Source organism: Saimiri boliviensis, chromosome 12 (genome assembly GCF_048565385.1).
Source record: "Saimiri boliviensis isolate mSaiBol1 chromosome 12, mSaiBol1.pri, whole genome shotgun sequence".
In the NCBI taxonomy this organism is placed as follows: domain Eukaryota; kingdom Metazoa; phylum Chordata; class Mammalia; order Primates; family Cebidae; genus Saimiri; species Saimiri boliviensis.
This window is the reverse complement of record NC_133460.1, coordinates 52,954,091-52,971,415: the sequence shown is the minus strand read 5'-3', so window position 1 is coordinate 52,971,415 and position 17,325 is coordinate 52,954,091. Positions and strand designations below refer to the sequence as shown.

At 52.1% G+C, this 17,325-nt stretch overlaps 2 protein-coding genes across 27 annotated transcripts in view; both read left to right on the top strand.

Annotated features, from left to right (window-relative positions):
• Positions 1-6,085, top strand: part of CAMK2G (calcium/calmodulin dependent protein kinase II gamma) — a 61,854-nt gene extending 55,769 nt beyond the window's left edge. For 20 of the 25 annotated variants that reach the window (XM_039478308.2, XM_039478315.2, XM_039478310.2 and 17 more), the window contains 4 exons: positions 1,309-1,384; positions 1,733-1,827; positions 3,254-3,498; positions 4,079-6,085. In XM_039478308.2, the coding sequence (XP_039334242.1) occupies positions 1,309-1,384; positions 1,733-1,827; positions 3,254-3,486 (404 nt within the window). In that variant the 3' untranslated portion in view covers positions 3,487-3,498; positions 4,079-6,085. Of the gene's footprint in view, positions 1-1,308; positions 1,385-1,732; positions 1,836-3,253; positions 3,499-4,078 lie in introns of those variants that run through there. The other 5 variants (XM_074382414.1, XM_074382415.1, XM_074382416.1 and 2 more) reach the window with 3 other exon arrangements.
• A 950-nt stretch (positions 6,086-7,035) lies between these two features.
• On the top strand, positions 7,036-17,305 carry NDST2 (N-deacetylase and N-sulfotransferase 2). 2 transcript variants are annotated; one of them, XM_074382412.1, is made up of 15 exons: positions 7,036-7,382; positions 8,006-8,245; positions 10,506-11,854; positions 12,044-12,131; positions 12,439-12,593; positions 12,763-12,948; positions 13,197-13,325; positions 13,457-13,639; positions 14,395-14,491; positions 15,218-15,341; positions 15,484-15,658; positions 15,870-16,040; positions 16,148-16,257; positions 16,453-16,555; positions 16,664-17,305. In XM_074382412.1, the coding sequence occupies exons 3-15, from the start codon at positions 10,850-10,852 to the stop codon at positions 16,787-16,789; spliced, it is 2,652 nt and encodes an 883-aa protein (XP_074238513.1). In that variant the 5' UTR covers positions 7,036-7,382; positions 8,006-8,245; positions 10,506-10,849; the 3' UTR covers positions 16,790-17,305. The 2 variants fall into 2 exon arrangements, with proteins under 2 accessions (XP_074238513.1, XP_010348789.1); XM_010350487.3 differs by having other exon boundaries at positions 7,040-7,382; positions 8,006-8,105.
• Positions 17,306-17,325: the final 20 nt, after the last annotated feature.

The window sequence follows — 17,325 nt, the reverse complement described above, 5'->3', positions numbered from 1 at the left end:
CCTTTGTCTGCTGCCTTTCCTCCCACCATCTATCCTTGTAGAGTTTCTAAGCACAACCCTCTTCACCCGTGGGGTCCCAGTCAGGTCGTCTAGATGGCTCTAGGGGGTTTGGAGAGGGTGTGTGTGTTGTGGGTGCACACCTGCCTGCTGCTTTAGGAAGCTGATAGAGCTCCTTGCTTCCCCTAACCTGCTTGCTCACCTGGAGCTGAGGCCTAGCAGGGCTGATGGCTGTGGGGCCCCTCCTGGATGCGCCTTTGGCTGTGCTGCCCTGTCCCTGCTGTGCTGCTTGGCTGTGCTGGCCCAGCTGGGCCATGGTGGTGGTGGTCTAACGCTTGCAGTTGTCTTGCAGCCTTTTGTTCCTATAGAAAAGGCTTGTGGCCTGGGCCAGCCCAGGGCTCAGTTTAGGATAAGCTCAAGCTCAGTCTGAGCCCTCTCTTACCCTGGCGGCAGTCCCTGCTGCTAGTGGTATTCCCTGTTAGAGAAGCCCTTGCTGGCAGGACCTGTCCCTTGGCTTGGGACGGGGTGGGGAGGAGGGCTCTGGGGGCACCATCTCTGCCTGCCTGTCAGTCTGAGCCCTTTCTGATTTTCCTGAGGAACACATCCTGGCATGAGAGCTGGTGTGAAATGTACAGCTTTCCCAAGCCTTGAGAGGTAAATGGAGCAGCCTCTCAGGTAGACGCTTGTCACAAGTTTTTACAATTCCGGGATCATTCCTCCCAGAAAAGCCCTATGGAGTTGATGAGCAGTGGGAAGCATCCATCCTAGGACTCTGCTGGTCCTTTGGCACCCCAGCTGTAGCTGGATTCTGCTGTCAGGCTGCCTGTCGCCCAGGGCTGGGTCCTGGCCACTGAATGAGGGCTAAGAGTAGGGGTGGTGATTGAGACCTGACTGAGCCCCTTCAGGTGAAAGAAGTAAATTGGAGGTGGAAGCAGCCTTACTGGGAGATGCTTGTGAGAGAGGTGGCTCATACAGGGGAGGGCCTCACAGCATTCAGGATGTACCAGTCTCCTCGCCTGTTAAAGGCAAGCATGTTTTCCACAACCTGGTTATTGATGGAGAGGGAGGCAAAGGCCAAAGATCCGTAACTAATGGCTGGGCTTCAGGAGGAGGTAGTTATTGTCTCTGCAGACTGCAGAGAGGGAGGTAGAAGGGAAGGTGGGCTCACTCTTCCTGCCAAGGGCCCTAGAGACCGAGAAGAGGGATGTCTTTGTCAAAGCGATCACAGGGACTCCCTGGGGACTGGGGAAGGCTCTCTGTCACTTGGGAGGTTCCCCAGTCAGTAAATTGATGGATTTTTCTCTCCCACAGTGCGAAAACAGGAGATCATTAAGATCACAGAACAGCTGATCGAAGCCATCAACAATGGGGACTTTGAGGCCTACACGTAAGTAGACGCCCATGTAAGTCATCTCCCAAGGCCTTCCCTGCCTCCAGACAACAATTAGGACCCTGAGGAAAGGGAAGTTGGACTTTGGGCAAAGTATCTGAATTAAGCTTCCCTAAGTTGGGAACTCTTGCAGGTAGATTCCCTGAGCTTACCCATGGTGTCCTGGCAGTGGGCCCAAAGCACAGGGCTGAGTGACTCAATAGGCAGGCCTGGAAGATCTTTGCTGACTTGTCTGGCATGGCCACAGCTAGCCTGCTGCTACTGGATAGACACCACTGATGGGGAAGGAAGACAAGTCACTCCATAGAAGCCTGACAGGCTGCCTTTTTTTCCCCCCCCTCACAGGAAGATTTGTGATCCAGGCCTCACTTCCTTTGAGCCTGAGGCCCTTGGTAACCTCGTGGAGGGGATGGATTTCCATAAGTTTTACTTTGAGAATCGTGAGTGGGTTCGTGCTGCTGATATACTCCTGCCTGCCCCTTCACCCCTTTGCTTCTGTCTCCTGCTCACCTTCTCATCCCAGTTGCCCACTTTTCCCTCATTTGACCTTCATGCTGCTCTACTCTATATGCTTGCCTCTTTGTGCCCCGATGGTCATAAACAGGCACCTTTGAGGGCCCTGCTTCTGATCCCCAAGTGCCCATTCATTCTGCAGCTGCTTCGTGGCAATGCCAGTCACCACAATCAAGTTCACGTATTTCTTTAAGCCTCACCTCTTTCCCAGAAGGATTGGAAACCCTTTGAGATTAGCTTGAGATGATCTCAGCATGTAAGAACTAAGCTCTGTGTCTGCAGGTTTCACAGTAGAGGAAATTAAAATCAGGATAAGAATGTGCAAACCAGGGCACTGTTGGTGATTTGTGAGATCAGAAGTTGTGGCTAGAATCTTCCTGACTATGGAGGAAGGCAGGTGTCTTGTATGGCGGGGAGGGTGTGCATTCTGGACAGTTCGTGGAAGATAAGGGGATAAGAAGCTGAATCATCACGCCCTCCCATCTTCCTCTCTACTCTGTGAGACCCTCCCCCTCCTTATTTTTATCTTTTCCCCACTTTATGGGGGGCCTTCCCTATCCTGCCCTGAGTTGTAGTTAGTCACTAACTTCTCTGCTGACTCCCACCCTTATCACATCTCAGCTGCCTATGTAAGCTCCCAGCTATCTAAGTAATTCTATTAGCCAGAAGCAATTCCAGAGTTTATATTAGTTCTAGGAAGGTGGCATGTAGCCCCTGTCTGACATTTGAATTGAACTAAAATGTGAATCTCAATAAAAGCAACAGTTTTCACAGCATATGCTAATAATGGCAATCCACCTTCTTTTGCCTTTTCCCCAGAGAACCTGGAAATATCCTGAGCTTGGTGCTTTAGTGATTCTGTTTCAGCTTTGGTGCCTTTAAAAAAAAATTACAAATCAATTTTGAATGGTTTAAGTTCATGATTTTGCTTTGCAACCCTAGCTAGGGGCAAGCCAAGCCTTATGAAATCTAAACTCAGCCTAACAGAATAGAAAATCTATAGACTTTAGAGTCACATGGTCCTGAGTTCAGGTGTATGATTTGAGCAAATTATTCCTTGAACCTATTTCCTTATCTTATAATGAAGAGAATATTATCCACCAAGAAATACAGCTTGGGCATGTAAAACCCCCGGCACAATGCCTGATTAAAAGAGCAGCTGCTACTATCATTGTTAACCACTTTCTGTTCCTTTTGGATAAGGGAGACTAATGTAATGTGGTATCTCGGCCTCTGGAGGGTATTGGGAGGACTTGGTGCTGGGGCGATGGTAAGGCTTGGAAGTACAGGCTGGGAGTAAAATGCAGGTGCCCAGGCCTGATGTCCTCTTACCTACCCCACCCTGCCCTGCAGTCCTGTCCAAGAACAGCAAGCCCATCCATACCACCATCCTAAACCCACATGTCCACGTGATTGGGGAGGACGCAGCATGCATCGCCTACATCCGCCTCACCCAGTACATCGACGGGCAGGGTCGGCCTCGTACCAGCCAGTCAGAAGAGACCCGGGTCTGGCACCGTCGGGATGGCAAGTGGCTCAATGTCCACTATCACTGCTCAGGGGCCCCTGCCGCACCGCTGCAGTGAGCTCAGCCACAGGTGCACCTGGTTGATGGGGGAGAGGGGCTGGAAGGGCCTGGGACAGACAGGTGGGGTCAGAGGAAGAAGAGAAGGCTGGGAGGTGGCCTGGGAGAGGAGCCTTACGAAATCTAAACTCAGCCTAACAGAATAGAAAATCTATAGGCTTTAGTTAGAGTCACATGGTCCTGAGTTCAGGTGTGTGATCCCAGAGGACTGGCAAAGCCTGGGCAGAATGGTTTCAGTAAGTTATGCTTGGAAATCAGACAGACTGGGGTCTGGCTCTATGACTTCAAATTGGGTGACCTCAGACAGGTTACTTCCCCTCCCTAAACTGAGCTTCTTTAGCTGTCAAAAAAAGGCAGAGAGTGGTGCCTACCTCATTTAATCATTGTGAGGATTAAGTAAGATACTGTAAGTAAAACACTTAGTTAAGTGCTTCGCAAATGGAAGGCAGTTTTGTATTTAAACATTAGCTTCACCCACTTTCCCCACCTTCTCAGGCAGACTTGGCAACGTATATAGCGTGCTGAAGTCACCGGAACTCATCCGTGTACTCATTGTCCTCTGTTCTGTTACCACATTCTGTCCTGTTTGACAGGGGCATTAGGAGATTCCAGCCAGAGGTCGAACCTTCGCAGCCAGTGGCTCTGGAGGGCCTGAGTGACAGCGGCAGTCCTGTTTGTTTGAGGTTTAAAACAATTCAATTACAAAAGCGGCAGCAGCCAATGCACGCCCCTGCATGCAGCCCTCCCGCCCGCCCTTCGTGTCTGTCTCTGCTGTACCGAGGTGTTTTTTACATTTAAGGAAAAAAAAGAAAAAAAGATTGTTTAAAAAAAAAAAAGGAATCCGTACCATGATGCGTTTTAAAACCACCAACAGCCCTTGGGTTGGCAAGAAGGCAGGAGTTTGTATGAGGTCCATCCCGGCATGAGCAGCAGGCTCACCCACCGGCCTTGAAGAGGTGAGCTTGGCCTCTGGTCCCCATGGACTCGAGGGGACCAGGCAAGAACTCTGACAGAGCTTTGGGAGCTGTGATGTGATTGCAGCTCCTGAGGTGGCCTGCTTACCCCAGGTCTAGGAATGGACTTCTTTGGAACTTGCATAGGTGCCTAGAATGAGGCTGATGAGAACATTGTGACCATCAGACCTACTTGGCAGAGAACACAGAGCTCCGAGCCTGCTGTGGAGGCAGCTGAGAAGTGGTGGCCTCAGGACTAAGGGCCCGGACGTTGCTGTACTGTCTCATTTAGTGTAGAAAGGAAGAGAATTGGTGCTGCAGAAGTGTGCCCGCCATGAAGCCGATGAGAAACCTCGTATTAGTCTGACATGCACTCACTCACTCATCCATTTCTATAGGATGCACAATGCATGTGGGCCCTGATATTGAGGCCTTATGCCTGCAGCTAGGAGGGGGAGGGGTTGCTGCTGCTTTGCTTCGTGTTTTCTTCTAACTCAGCAAGGAGAGAGCCGGGCCCTGGTCAGGGCTCCCCGTGCCGCCTTTGGCGGTTCTGTTTCTGTGCTGATCTGGACCATCTTTGTCTTGCCTTTTCATGGTGGTGGTCCCCATGCTGACCCTCATCTGGGCCTGGGCACTCTGCCAAGCGCTACTGTGGAATGGGAGGAATGAGGCAGTGGGAGAAGAGATGATGGTCATTTCTATGCATTCAGGCTGCCTTTGGGGCTGCCTCCCTTCTTATTCTTCCTTGCTGCACGTCCATCTCTTTTCCTGTCTTTGAGATTGACCTGACTGCTCTGGCAAGAAGAAGAGGTGTCCTTACAGAGGCCTCTTGATTGACCAACTGAAGTATAGACTTACTGCTGGACAAACTGCATGGGCATCACCTCTCCCCGCATGTAACCCAAAAGAGGTGTCCAGAGCCAAGGCTTCTACCTTCATTGTCCCTCTCTGTGCTCAAGGAGTTCCATTCCTGGAGGAAGAGATCTATACCCTAAGCAGATAGCAGAGAAGATAATGGAGGAGCAATTGGTTATGGCCTTGGTTTCCCTGAAAACAACGCTGCAGATTTATCTGCCCAAACATCTGCACTTTTGGGGTAAAGGTGGGTAGATTCCAGCTCTCTGGACTACCTGCAGGAGGCACAAGAGCTGGGAGAAGAGGCAAAGCTACAGGTTTACTTGGGAGACAGCTGAGAAGATACCAGACTCACAGGTGCTGGTGCTTGGATTTAGCCAGGCTCCTCCGAGCACCTCATGCATGTCCCAGGCCCTGGGCCCTAGCCCTTTCCTGCCCTGCAGCCTGCAGTGCCAGCACGCAGATCCCTTCACCACAGGGTTTTGTTTTGCTGGTTTGAAGACATATGGTCTTAGAATTTATTGAGACCCATAGCTTCATGTGGCTGCTCCAGCCCTACTTCTTAGCATTCTTACTCCTCTTCTGGGGCTAATGTCAGCATCTATAGACAATAGACTATGAAAAAAAATCACCTTTTAAACAAGAAATGGAAGGCATTTGATGCAGAATTTTTGCATGACATAGAAATAATTTAAAAATAGTGTTTGTTCTGAATGTTGGTAGACCCTTCATAGCTTTGTTACAATGAAACCTTCAACTGAAGATATTTAATAAAATAACCTTTAAACAGTCCATTGTGTTACTGCTGTTGGAGGCTTACAGCCAGAGGCGTAGATTTTAGCCTGGGTCCGGCGCAGGTGGCTCACGCTTGTAATCCCAGCACTTTGGGAGGCCAAGGTGGGATCAAGAGACCAAGAGATCGAGACCATCCCGGCCAACATGGTGAAACCCCATCTCTACTAAAAATACAAAAATTAGCTAGGCAAAAATTAGCGTGTGCCTGTAATGCCAGCTACTCGGAAGGCTGAGGCAGGAGAATTGCCTGAACCCGGGAGGGGCAGGTTGCAGTGAGCCGAGATTGCCCCACTGCACTCCAGCCTGGCGACCAGTCAAGACTCCATCTCAAAAAAAAAAAAAAAAAATTCAGCAGCCTGGGTTACCAGGTTGGAGAGAGGTACCTCCTGCCCCCTTTGGGTCCTTTTGAGAATAAAACTTCCTCACGCCTTTAATCCCAGCACCTGGGAGGCCGAGGCGGGCGAATAACGGAGGTCAGGAGTTGGAGACCAGCCTGGCCAACATGGTGAAACCCCGTCCGTATTAAAAATACAAAAAATTAGCTGGGCGTAGTGGCGGGCGCCTGTAATCCCAGCTACTTAGGAGGCTGAGGCAGGTGAATGGCTTGAACCCGGAAGTCGGAGGTTGCAGTGAGCCGAGATCGCGCCACTGCACTGCACTCCAGCCCCGGCGACATAGTGAGACTCCCACTCAAAAAAAAAAAGAACCCTCAAACTCTTCAACCTCCAACCAGCGCTCGGTGCTGCGTAGGCGGGGCGGGGAGGGAGAGTGGGTGCCTTAGGGGCCGGCTAAGGGCATCGCCCCGCCCCTCACCCCGCCCCTCGCTGGACCGCTCCCTCCCCTCCCCGAGTGGGCCGGCCCGGCTCCCCCCTCTGCGGGCTGAGTGGATGAGCCCGGGCCTGAGCCCGCCCATGTTCCGGAGCAGCTTTGCCCGACGCTCGGCGGGCGGTGCCATCGTGCCGGGAGGCGGGGGTGCGCTTCCGCGGGCGGAGCGCGGAGCCTGCCGTCTCGGAGGCTGCAGCTCGGCCAGGCACTGTGGCGGGCCTGTTGGTGTCCCGGCACGGAGGTCGCGCGGCTACCCGGGCTCGAGCCGGTGGACCCGAGTGGGTGCCACGAGCGGCGGCGCGCCGCCTCCCCCGGTGGGAGCGGTGGTTGGGCCAGGCTGCGGCAGAGCGTTCTCTCAGAGATGGCGGAGCAGCCGCGACGCGGCCCGTGGCCCCGAGAGCAGGGAAGCCGGGCAACCCCGGGACGCGGCGGAGCCCGGGGACAGCGGGGACGCCGCCCAGTCCTCCGGGTGAGCCGCCTTTGAGGAGACCCCCCACCCGCCCACCGTCGCGCTCAGTCCCCCCCCCCCAGACTCCCTCCCACAGACTCCCTCGAGTGTTGCCACCATCACCACCCGCAGGGTCGTCCCGGGCGGCCCCAGCTCGCGCCGCGCCCCGGGTTCCTTCCGCCGGCCTCCCTCAGAGCCGCCTCTCTCCCCTTAGGACCGAGCGGGCTCCCTCCTCCCCGCAGGGTTCTCCCATCCCAGACCCTGTCTGGATGTCACTCTGGAGTCGCCTCCGCGCACCCGTGGCTCCTTCCCCTTTGGTGTCCCACATCCGGGGCGCTCTTTGCATCCACCTGTGCCTGCGTCTCCCCTCTGCAGGGCCTCCCCGCCCGCCAGCCCCCAGCCCCCAGCCCCCAGCCCCCAGCCCCCAGCCCCCTCGGCGCCCCCACCCGCAGCCTTCGCGCCGCTACTCTGGCCGTCCCGGCCTCCCCTAGCCCAGGCCCGGCTCCCACTCGGCTTCGCCCTCCTCTGAGACCTCCCGCCCGGCACACACCCACCTCTCCCAGCCCTGCTGGCCCTCAGTATTCACTGGCCCCGGCCTGCGGTGCCCACGGTGCCCCTTCCCTAAACCTTGTTGCTGCTTCCAGGTATGAAACTAAAATGCAGCGGCCAAGAACGCGGCTCTGGAGCTTGACAGGCCTGACGGCGAATCCCAGCCCTCCCACTGACTGAGCTGTGTGATCCTGGGCAAGTTCCTAAGTTTCTCTGGGCTTCAAGTTACTCATATGTGAAATGGGGATAATGGAGCATGTACCTCTTCCCTACCTCTTAGGGCTGGTGTGAGGACTAAATATATGTAAAGCTCTCAGAAGAATGGCTGGCAAGTTGTAAGTTCTCAAATTTGGGGTGATATACTCTGAGTACCGACTTTCTGTCAGTCACCTCCTCGCTACGATGTTTTCTTTAAAGTTATATCAAATTCTTAGCATTCACCCCTTCCCGTCACCATTTTGATCCTCTCCCCCAGCTCTCTTCTCATGTCGTTAGTTTTACCTAGGCCAAAGCTGAACTGCTTTTATTTATTTTTTTTTGCCAGATTCTCACTCTGTCACCCAGGCTGAAGTGCAGTGGTGCGATCTCAGCTCACTGCAACGTCCGCCTCCCGGGTTCAGGTGATTCTCCAGCTTCAGCCTCCCGAGTACCTGGGACTACAGGCGCCCACCACCATGCCCAGCTAATTTTTGTATTTGCAGTAGAGATGGGGTTTCATCATGTTTGCCAGGCTGGTCTCAAACTCATGACCTCAGGTGGTCGGTCTGCCTTGGCCTTCCATGGCACTAGGATTATAGGTCTGAGGCACCATGCCTGACCTAAACTGTTTTTAAATCATCTCTGTCAATTCTGAAAGACCCCAGCTCTGCCTTATCACCCCTGAGATGTGTGTATATTGGGGTGGGTGGTAGAGACAGATTGCCAGCCTTATGAGGAGACTGAGGTGAGGATAGTGACAATAAAACTTACAGAAGCAGTCAATTTAAGAAAAAGAACATAAGAGGCTGAGGCAGGAGGATTGCATGAGCCCAGGAGTTCAACAGCCTGGGCAACATAGCAAGGCCCCATCTCTAAAAAAAATTAAAAATTAGTAGGGTGTGGTGGTGCACAGCTGTAGTCTCACCTACATGAGAGGCTGAGGTGGGAGAATCACTTGAGCCCAGGAGTTCGAGGCTGCAGTAGGCAATGATCACACCACCTATTCTGAGTAACAGAGCAAGACTCCATCTCAAAAATTATAAATAAAACAAAAGAGGTCCCCAAAATTAGGCTTCCTTAAAACTGTGTTTTTTGATCACACTGTCCTGACTCTTTCTTTCTGTCATTGGCTGGATATGACTTAAGTTTTTATTGCTCTCTCTCATCCAGTCCTTACTCAAGTAAGTACTATTGTGTAACTGGCTTCAATACCTCATGTCTCTCCAGGCTAGTTCAGGGATTCTTCTGAGCTGTTCAAGAATAGGGTTGTAGGCCGGGCGCGGTGGCTCACGCCCATAATCCCAGCACTTTGGGAGGCCGAGGCGGGTGGATCACAAGGTCAAGAGATCGAGACCATCCTGGTCAACAAGGTGAAACCCCGTCTCTACTAAACATAAAAAAAAATTAGCCGAGCACGGTAGTGCACACGTGTAATCCCAGCTACTCGGGAGGCTGAAGCAGGAGAATTGCTTGAACCCAGGAGGCGGAGGTTGCGGTGAGCTGAGATAGCGCCATTGCACTCCAGCCTGGGTAAGGAGCGAAACTCTGTCTCAAAAAAAAAAAAAAAAGAATAGGGTTGTAGAACCACTTTGGCTAAGTTAGGAAGGAGAACTAGAGTGGACTCAGCAGTCTGGCTTTTCTCAGCGCCCAGTGTGTGGCCTGCTCTGGGGTTACATTTTTATCTCCTCTCCTGACCAGCATAGTTGACGTGAAGGTCAGGGGCAGGTAATGTTTCACAAGCAACGGGTAAGAGAGTCCCTAAGTTCTGGGTTTGGAAACTGCTAGAATGATTAGCTATCATGAGGATCACTCTTTCCTTTTGAACTCCCCCACCATAGTGTCCACCTGACTACAAGTTCGTTAATGCTGTTGGCTGTGATGTTGGGTTTGATCGATGAGGAAGATTAACGGACTCATGAGTTCCTTCTTATCTGATATTTCGTTTGAGCGTGGGACTTCTGGGGACTTCTGGGGCTTTCTGAAAAAAGGCCCCCAAAAGGGGCTTCCTCACGGAAAGATCAGAGCTGTTGCTCGCTGGCCAACTGCTCAGTCACGGGCTAGGAACTCCTTTCAGAGCAGGCCTGTTTTTAGCCTTCTAGGATGTTTAGCCTCTTGTTGATGGGAAATTTGTTCCCTTCCAGCATTTGCATGTACTGCTCCATCTCTGAGCTTTGCTTAGCGAAGAGAATTTGTACATTCATTTGGGTATCTAAGAAAGGGAAAGGGAACAAGCTGTGAAGCTAAGGTATAGGACTCAGCTTGTGTTCTCCTACAAGAGTTTTGTTTTTTTTTTAGAACAGATTAGCCAGTAAGCAGGAGGTAAGAGAGATGGGATGGGGAGAATGGATTAATGACAGTTTCACAGAGAGGAGTAACCCACTAATTTCTCTCTTACAGGTAGGCGGGCCAGAGGTTGAACTTTTCTGACCTTTGATGTGAGGCACTCAGCCAGGGCCAAGGGGAGAGCCTGGCAAGATTTGTAGCCTGAAGCCATGGGCCAGGGGGCCATGGTGACCTGAGACGAGTGGTCTCTGTATAGTGGCCCCCTGCTTCCCCCTCTACCTCCTTTACCCTATACTAAGGTGACTCGTTGCCACCTCTTAAGGCAACGGCCCCTAAGGGAATCTCTTTCCCCTATTTTCCTATCCTTCTACCCTTCCAAGACAGTCCTAGCCTATAGAACTCCTACCTCCCATCCCCTAAGGGGGTCCCCATTCCCCCCTCTTTTCCTCCCCCCCGCCATGCTCCAGTTGTGGAAGGTAGTACGCCCAGCTCGGCAGCTGGAACTGCACCGCCTCATACTGCTGCTGATCGCTTTCAGCCTGGGCTCCATGGTCTTCCTGGCTTACTATGTGTCCACCAGCCCTAAGGCCAAGGAACCCTTGCCCCTGCCTTTGGGAGACTGCAGCAGCAGTGGGGCAGCTGGTTCTGGCCCTGCACGGCCTCCAGTTCCACCTCGGCCACCCAGGCCTCCAGAGACAGCTCGAACTGAACCCGTGGTCCTTGTGTTTGTGGAAAGTGCATACTCACAGCTGGGGCAGGAAATTGTGGCCATCCTGGAGTCTAGTCGTTTTCAGTATAGCACTGAGCTGGCACCTGGCCGAGGGGACATGCCCACATTGACTGATAATACCCATGGTCGCTATGTCTTGGTCATTTATGAGAACCTGCTCAAGTATGTCAACCTGGATGCCTGGAGTCGGGAACTGTTAGACCGGTACTGTGTGGAGTATGGTGTGGGCATCATTGGCTTTTTCCGAGCCCACGAACACAGCCTACTGAGTGCCCAGCTCAAGGGCTTTCCCCTTTTTTTACACTCAAACTTGGGGCTCCGGGACTACCAAGTGAATCCTTCTGCCCCCCTACTGCATCTCACACGCCCCAGCCGCCTAGAACCAGGCCCACTGCCTGGTGATGACTGGACCATCTTCCAATCCAATCATAGTACATATGAACCAGTGCTTCTTGCCAGCCTTCGGCCAGCTGAGCCCCTGGTGCCAGGACCGGTTCCCCATCGGGCCCGGCTTCCCACTGTGGTACAGGACCTGGGGCTTCATGATGGCATCCAGCGGGTGCTCTTTGGCCACGGCCTTTCCTTCTGGCTCCACAAACTTATCTTCGTCGATGCTGTTGCATACCTCACTGGCAAGCGCCTCTGCCTGGACCTTGACCGCTACATCTTGGTAGACATTGATGACATCTTTGTGGGCAAGGAAGGGACCCGCATGAAGGTGGCTGATGTTGAGGTCAGTCTTGTCACTTAAATTTCTTCTTAGAAGCTATTCACACTCTGGCCTGTCAGACTCCCTTCCTTGTTAATGTAGCTTGTCATAGGTATACTCTCTGCCTTTCCAAGCAGGAAGAATGCTACTTCTCGTGTTATTAACTGTTCAGTCTGCTCACCTGATTTCTCATGTCCCTTCTACTCTTCCCAGGCTCTGTTGACCACCCAGAACAAACTCAGGACCTTAGTCCCCAACTTCACCTTCAACTTGGGCTTCTCGGGCAAGTTCTATCATACTGGTGAGCTTATTCTCCTACTCCTTCAGCATATCATAGTTTGATCTATCCCTTTACTGTCTACCTCCATGGATAGACAAGTTGGAGAAAAGGGTCAAGGTTTGGGGTCAGACTACTGTAAGGAGCCAGTGGGCATGAATTTAGGTTCACATGGGTGGCTGGAGGGCAAATTGGCAATGGGACAAACAGAAAGGCTTCGGCAAGGATCAGTAGGGTTGTCCCAGGGATGGAAGTTGGTCAGTGTTGTTACAAAACAAAGGCGGGAATAGGGGCTGACTGGCTGTGGTCAGTGGTCAGCGTGTGGTCATAGGGACAGAGGAGGAGGATGCAGGGGACGACATGCTGCTGAAGCACCGCAGAGAGTTCTGGTGGTTCCCCCACATGTGGAGCCACATGCAGCCACACCTGTTCCACAATCGCTCCGTGCTGGCTGACCAGATGAGGCTCAACAAACAGTTTGCTCTGGTGAGACCCTTGGATCTCTTCCCCATACTTTCTCCCAGCCATCCTTCCTTTTCAACCTTCCCCTAATGGGCTACCCTTTGCATTTTACTTTCTGTGGAGGCTTCCCCACCCTCTTTACCCGCCACTCCCCAAACCTCACCAGGTCGGTGAGAATCTATGCCATTCCCAGGAGCATGGGATTCCCACGGATCTTGGGTATGCTGTGGCCCCCCACCACTCGGGAGTGTACCCCATCCACACGCAGCTCTATGAGGCCTGGAAATCCGTGTGGGGCATCCAAGTGACCAGCACTGAGGAGTATCCCCATCTCCGCCCTGCCCGCTACCGCCGTGGCTTCATTCACAATGGCATTATGGTGAGGACTCTCAATACAAACTTGAGTCAAAACTCTCACATTTAAACAGCTTTCAACATGCATTGACCTATGTTCTGCCAGTCCAAGTATGGGGGTACATAGGACAGGGTAGAAGGATGAAAAAATTTAACACCATTAGTAAGAGCTTTATTGGTATAACTTCAGACTGAGTCCTTTCTAAATCCCAGTGTCCTTTATCTACTTCTCATTCTATCTTTCAAATCTCATGTTTCTTCTTTTCCTTCCAGGTGCTGCCCCGGCAGACATGTGGCCTCTTCACTCACACAATCTTCTATAATGAGTATCCTGGAGGCTCTCGTGAGCTAGACCGAAGCATCCGAGGTGGAGAGCTCTTTCTAACAGTGCTGCTTAATCCGGTAAGGTACCAAGAGGAAGGGCCAGTAGATTGTAGAGCCAAGGTGTTTGCAGGCTGGGACCTTTACTCACCAAGGCTATTTCAGAGGTGGGATAGGCTCTCCAAATCTGACATGCAGGCACCCCCTTGCAGATCAGCATCTTTATGACCCATTTGTCCAATTACGGAAATGACCGGCTGGGCCTGTACACCTTTGAGAGCTTGGTGCGCTTCCTTCAGTGTTGGACACGGCTGCGCCTACAGACCCTTCCTCCTGTCCCACTTGCACAGAAGTACTTTGAACTTTTCCCTCAGGAGCGAAGCCCCCTTTGGCAGGTAAAGGTGGAGCTCAGGCTGAGGAGAGACATTATTGGGGTGGGGTTTTCTTGTTTGTTGTTTTTTTCGAGACAGATCACTGTGTCATCCAGGCTGGAGTGCACTGGTAAAATCTCCACTCACTGCAACCTCCACCTCCCCGGTACAAGCGATTCTCCTGCCGCAGCTTCCCCAGTAGCTAGGATTACAGGCACCCGTGGGGGCCACCACACCTGGCTAATTTCTTGTTGTTTTTAGTAGAGATGGGGTTTTGCCATGTTGGCCAGACTGGTCTCAAATTCCTGACGGCAGGTGATCTGCCTACCTTGGCCTCCCAAAGTGCTGGGATTACAGGCATGAGCCATCGCATCCAGTTGGGGTAGGGGTTTAAGACAAGACTAGGCATCCAAGTCGCGGCACCCCCCCCAAAAAAAAAAAGATTAGGCCAGCCGGGCACAGTGCCTCAAACCTGTAATTCCAGCACTTTGGGAGGCCAAGGCGGGCAGATCACGAGGTCAGGAGATCAAGACCGTCCTGGCTAACACGGCAAAACTCCATCTCTACTAAAAATACAAAAAAATCAGCTGGGCGTGGTGGCATGCGCCTGTGGTCCCAGCTACTTGGGAGGCTGAGGCAGGAGAATCGCTTGAACCCAGGTTGCAGTGAGCCGAGATCACGCCACTGCACTCCATCCTGGGCAGCAGAGGGACACTCCATCTCAAAAAAAAAAAAAAAAAAAAGACTAGACCTTAACTGATTCTTGGCCCTGCCTTCAGAATCCCTGTGATGACAAGAGGCACAAAGATATCTGGTCCAAGGAGAAAACCTGTGATCGGCTCCCAAAGTTCCTCATTGTGGGACCCCAGAAAACAGGTGAAATATCCTTAGCTAACTTCTCTTGCCTTGCCTTAATAAACCTAAAGAATCCTTTTGTCAAGGAACTCTCTTCTCTCTCCAGGTAATCACAGGGATGAGAAAAGTATTTTTATTTGATTTTTTTTTTTCTTTGAGACGGAATCTTGCTTCTTCGCCCAGGCTGGAGTGCAACAGCACCATCTCAGCTCACTGGAACCTCCACCTCCAGGGTTCAAGCAATTCTCCTGCCTCAGCCTCCCTAGTAACTGGGATTACAGGCATGTGCCACTATGCCTGGCTAATTTTTGTATTTTTAGTAGAGACGGGGTTTCACCATGTTGGCCAGGCTGGTCTTGAACTCCTGACTTCACATGAGCCACCTGCATCCGCCTCCCAAAGTGCTGGGATTACAGATATAAGCCACCATGGCCTAATTTGAATTTTTAAGAGAGAAAAAAAGGAACTCCCTTTATACCCACCCCTCATTGATCCAGTCTCTTGAGGTGGTGATTCTTAACCCTGGTTGTGTATCAGAATCATCTGCGGAGTTTTTACAAGATCCACAAGTCATTCTAGTGCAGTCAAAGCTGAGAATTACTCTTTTAGCCTTTCCCTGGGCCTCCTCTATCATTGTAGTTTGGCCAAAGGGGATTTTCCTACCCCGAGTGGTTATTTTTTCACTTCCTTAAAGCTCATGCTGTTGAGCTGGCTTCCTTCCCATAGTGGCCTTTCTCTCCCATTTAGGGACTACGGCTATTCACTTCTTCCTGAGCCTGCACCCAGCTGTAACTAGCAGCTTCCCTAGCCCCAGTACATTTGAGGAGATTCAGTTCTTCAACGGCCCTAATTACCACAAGGGTATTGACTGGTGAGATTGGGCCCCATTTGAATGTTTCTCAGAGGAATGTTCCCTTCCCCCAAAATACCCCATTCCAGCTTCCCTCAGCAGACTGCTGGCCACTTCACTCTGCATATTTTTCTGCTTTTCTCTCTTCTGTGCTACTTCCTAGGTACATGGATTTCTTCCCTGTCCCTTCCAATGCCAGCACTGATTTCCTATTTGAAAAAAGTGCCACCTATTTTGACTCAGAGGTTGTGCCACGGCGTGGGGCTGCCCTCCTGCCACGAGCCAAGATCATCACTGTGCTCACCAACCCTGCTGACAGGGCCTATTCCTGGTACCAGGTCTGCCTGAAGCTAGGGACACAATGGGCTAAAGGTTAGGGGGTGGTGCAGTGACTGCTAGAGAGGGAGAAAGGAGTGAGGGTAGAGAAACTTTAACTAGTGCCTTGGGGACAGGTGCCTATGCTGTGCTGTCTGTCACCAGACCATGCACAAGGGCAGAATAATACTGTCAAATCACCAGTCCTTCACCTTCCTTCTCTTTGTCCTTCAGCATCAGCGAGCCCATGGAGACCCAGTTGCTCTGAATTATACGTTCTATCAGGTGATTTCAGCCTCCTCCCAGACCCCTCTGGCACTGCGCTCCCTGCAGAACCGCTGTCTTGTCCCTGGCTACTATTCTACCCATCTACAACGCTGGCTGACTTACTACCCCTCTGGACAGGTATAATCCCTCCAAGAGCCCTCAATGGCATTCCCCTTCCCCTCTTCTTCCCTTCAGCCTAGAGGCTTCTTAGGAATATAGAGGGAACCACATCCCTGTCCCTTTAGTTGCTGATTGTGGATGGGCAGGAGCTGCGTACCAACCCAGCAGCCTCAATGGAGAGCATCCAGAAGTTCCTGGGTATCACACCCTTTCTGAACTACACACGGACCCTCAGGTGGGAAAGCGTGAACCAGGGGAGGAGTACTCTGTGGGAAATGGGGAAGCAGGTTGACCATGTTTGTTAGAGACATGGATTTACTCTGTCTCACAAGGAGAGACGTGTCCCTGTGGGCAGGGAGGGGTGTTGTGCATTTATGGAACTTGAGTTTCTCTTCTCCCTGCCACCTCATGGCCTCTTCCTGTCGAGCAGGTTTGATGACGATAAGGGATTTTGGTGCCAGGGACTTGAAGGTGGTAAGACTCGCTGTCTGGGCCGAAGCAAAGGCCGGAGGTACCCAGATATGGACGCTGAGGTAAGTAAAGCCAGGGGCAGGGGATCCCACTCCACTTCCAGGATATGATTCTGTGTCCAACTAGTGTCCCACTCCTTACCGTTTCTGCCTTCATTTTTCTCCTGTCAGTCCCGTCTTTTCCTTACGGAATTTTTCCGGAACCATAATTTGGAGCTGTCGAAGCTGCTGAGCCGGCTTGGACAGCCAGTGCCCTCGTGGCTTCGGGAAGAACTGCAGCATTCCAGTCTGGGTTGATGTACCAGCCTCCTGTACCAGCAAAATACCCCCTGCTTCCCTATGGGGCAAGCCCAGACCAGGGCCCACAAGGGGGATTAGAGTGGCCTGGCCCCTCCCTGTCTACCTCAGTAGCCCCCAGGCCTGAGATGGCTGAGAAGGGAAGGGTATCCTTTTCCCATAGTTCTTGGGCCTAATAAAGGGGCTTCCTCTGGTACCCCACATCATGGTACTAGGTACCTTTGACCTGTCATCTTGGGAGATGGGTAGGAGTAAAAGGGTCCAGGCAGGGTGTGGAGGAATGTATTAGTCCAATGAGATTTCCCTCTTCATCCACAGCAGTGTATCTATACCTGGCTATGGGAGGGACCCTTTGCTGTGGCCCCTTTAGTCAGGCAGTGGGATCTACCTGTGGCCCGGCCTCCCTAATGTCATTCACATTGAATGGGGATGAGGTCGGAGAGTGGCTCATAGAGCTGAGTGAGTCCTAGCTGTGGGCTAGAAATGTCCTTAATAAACATCCTTATTTTTCTGTTTTGTCTGCCTCACTGGAGTGA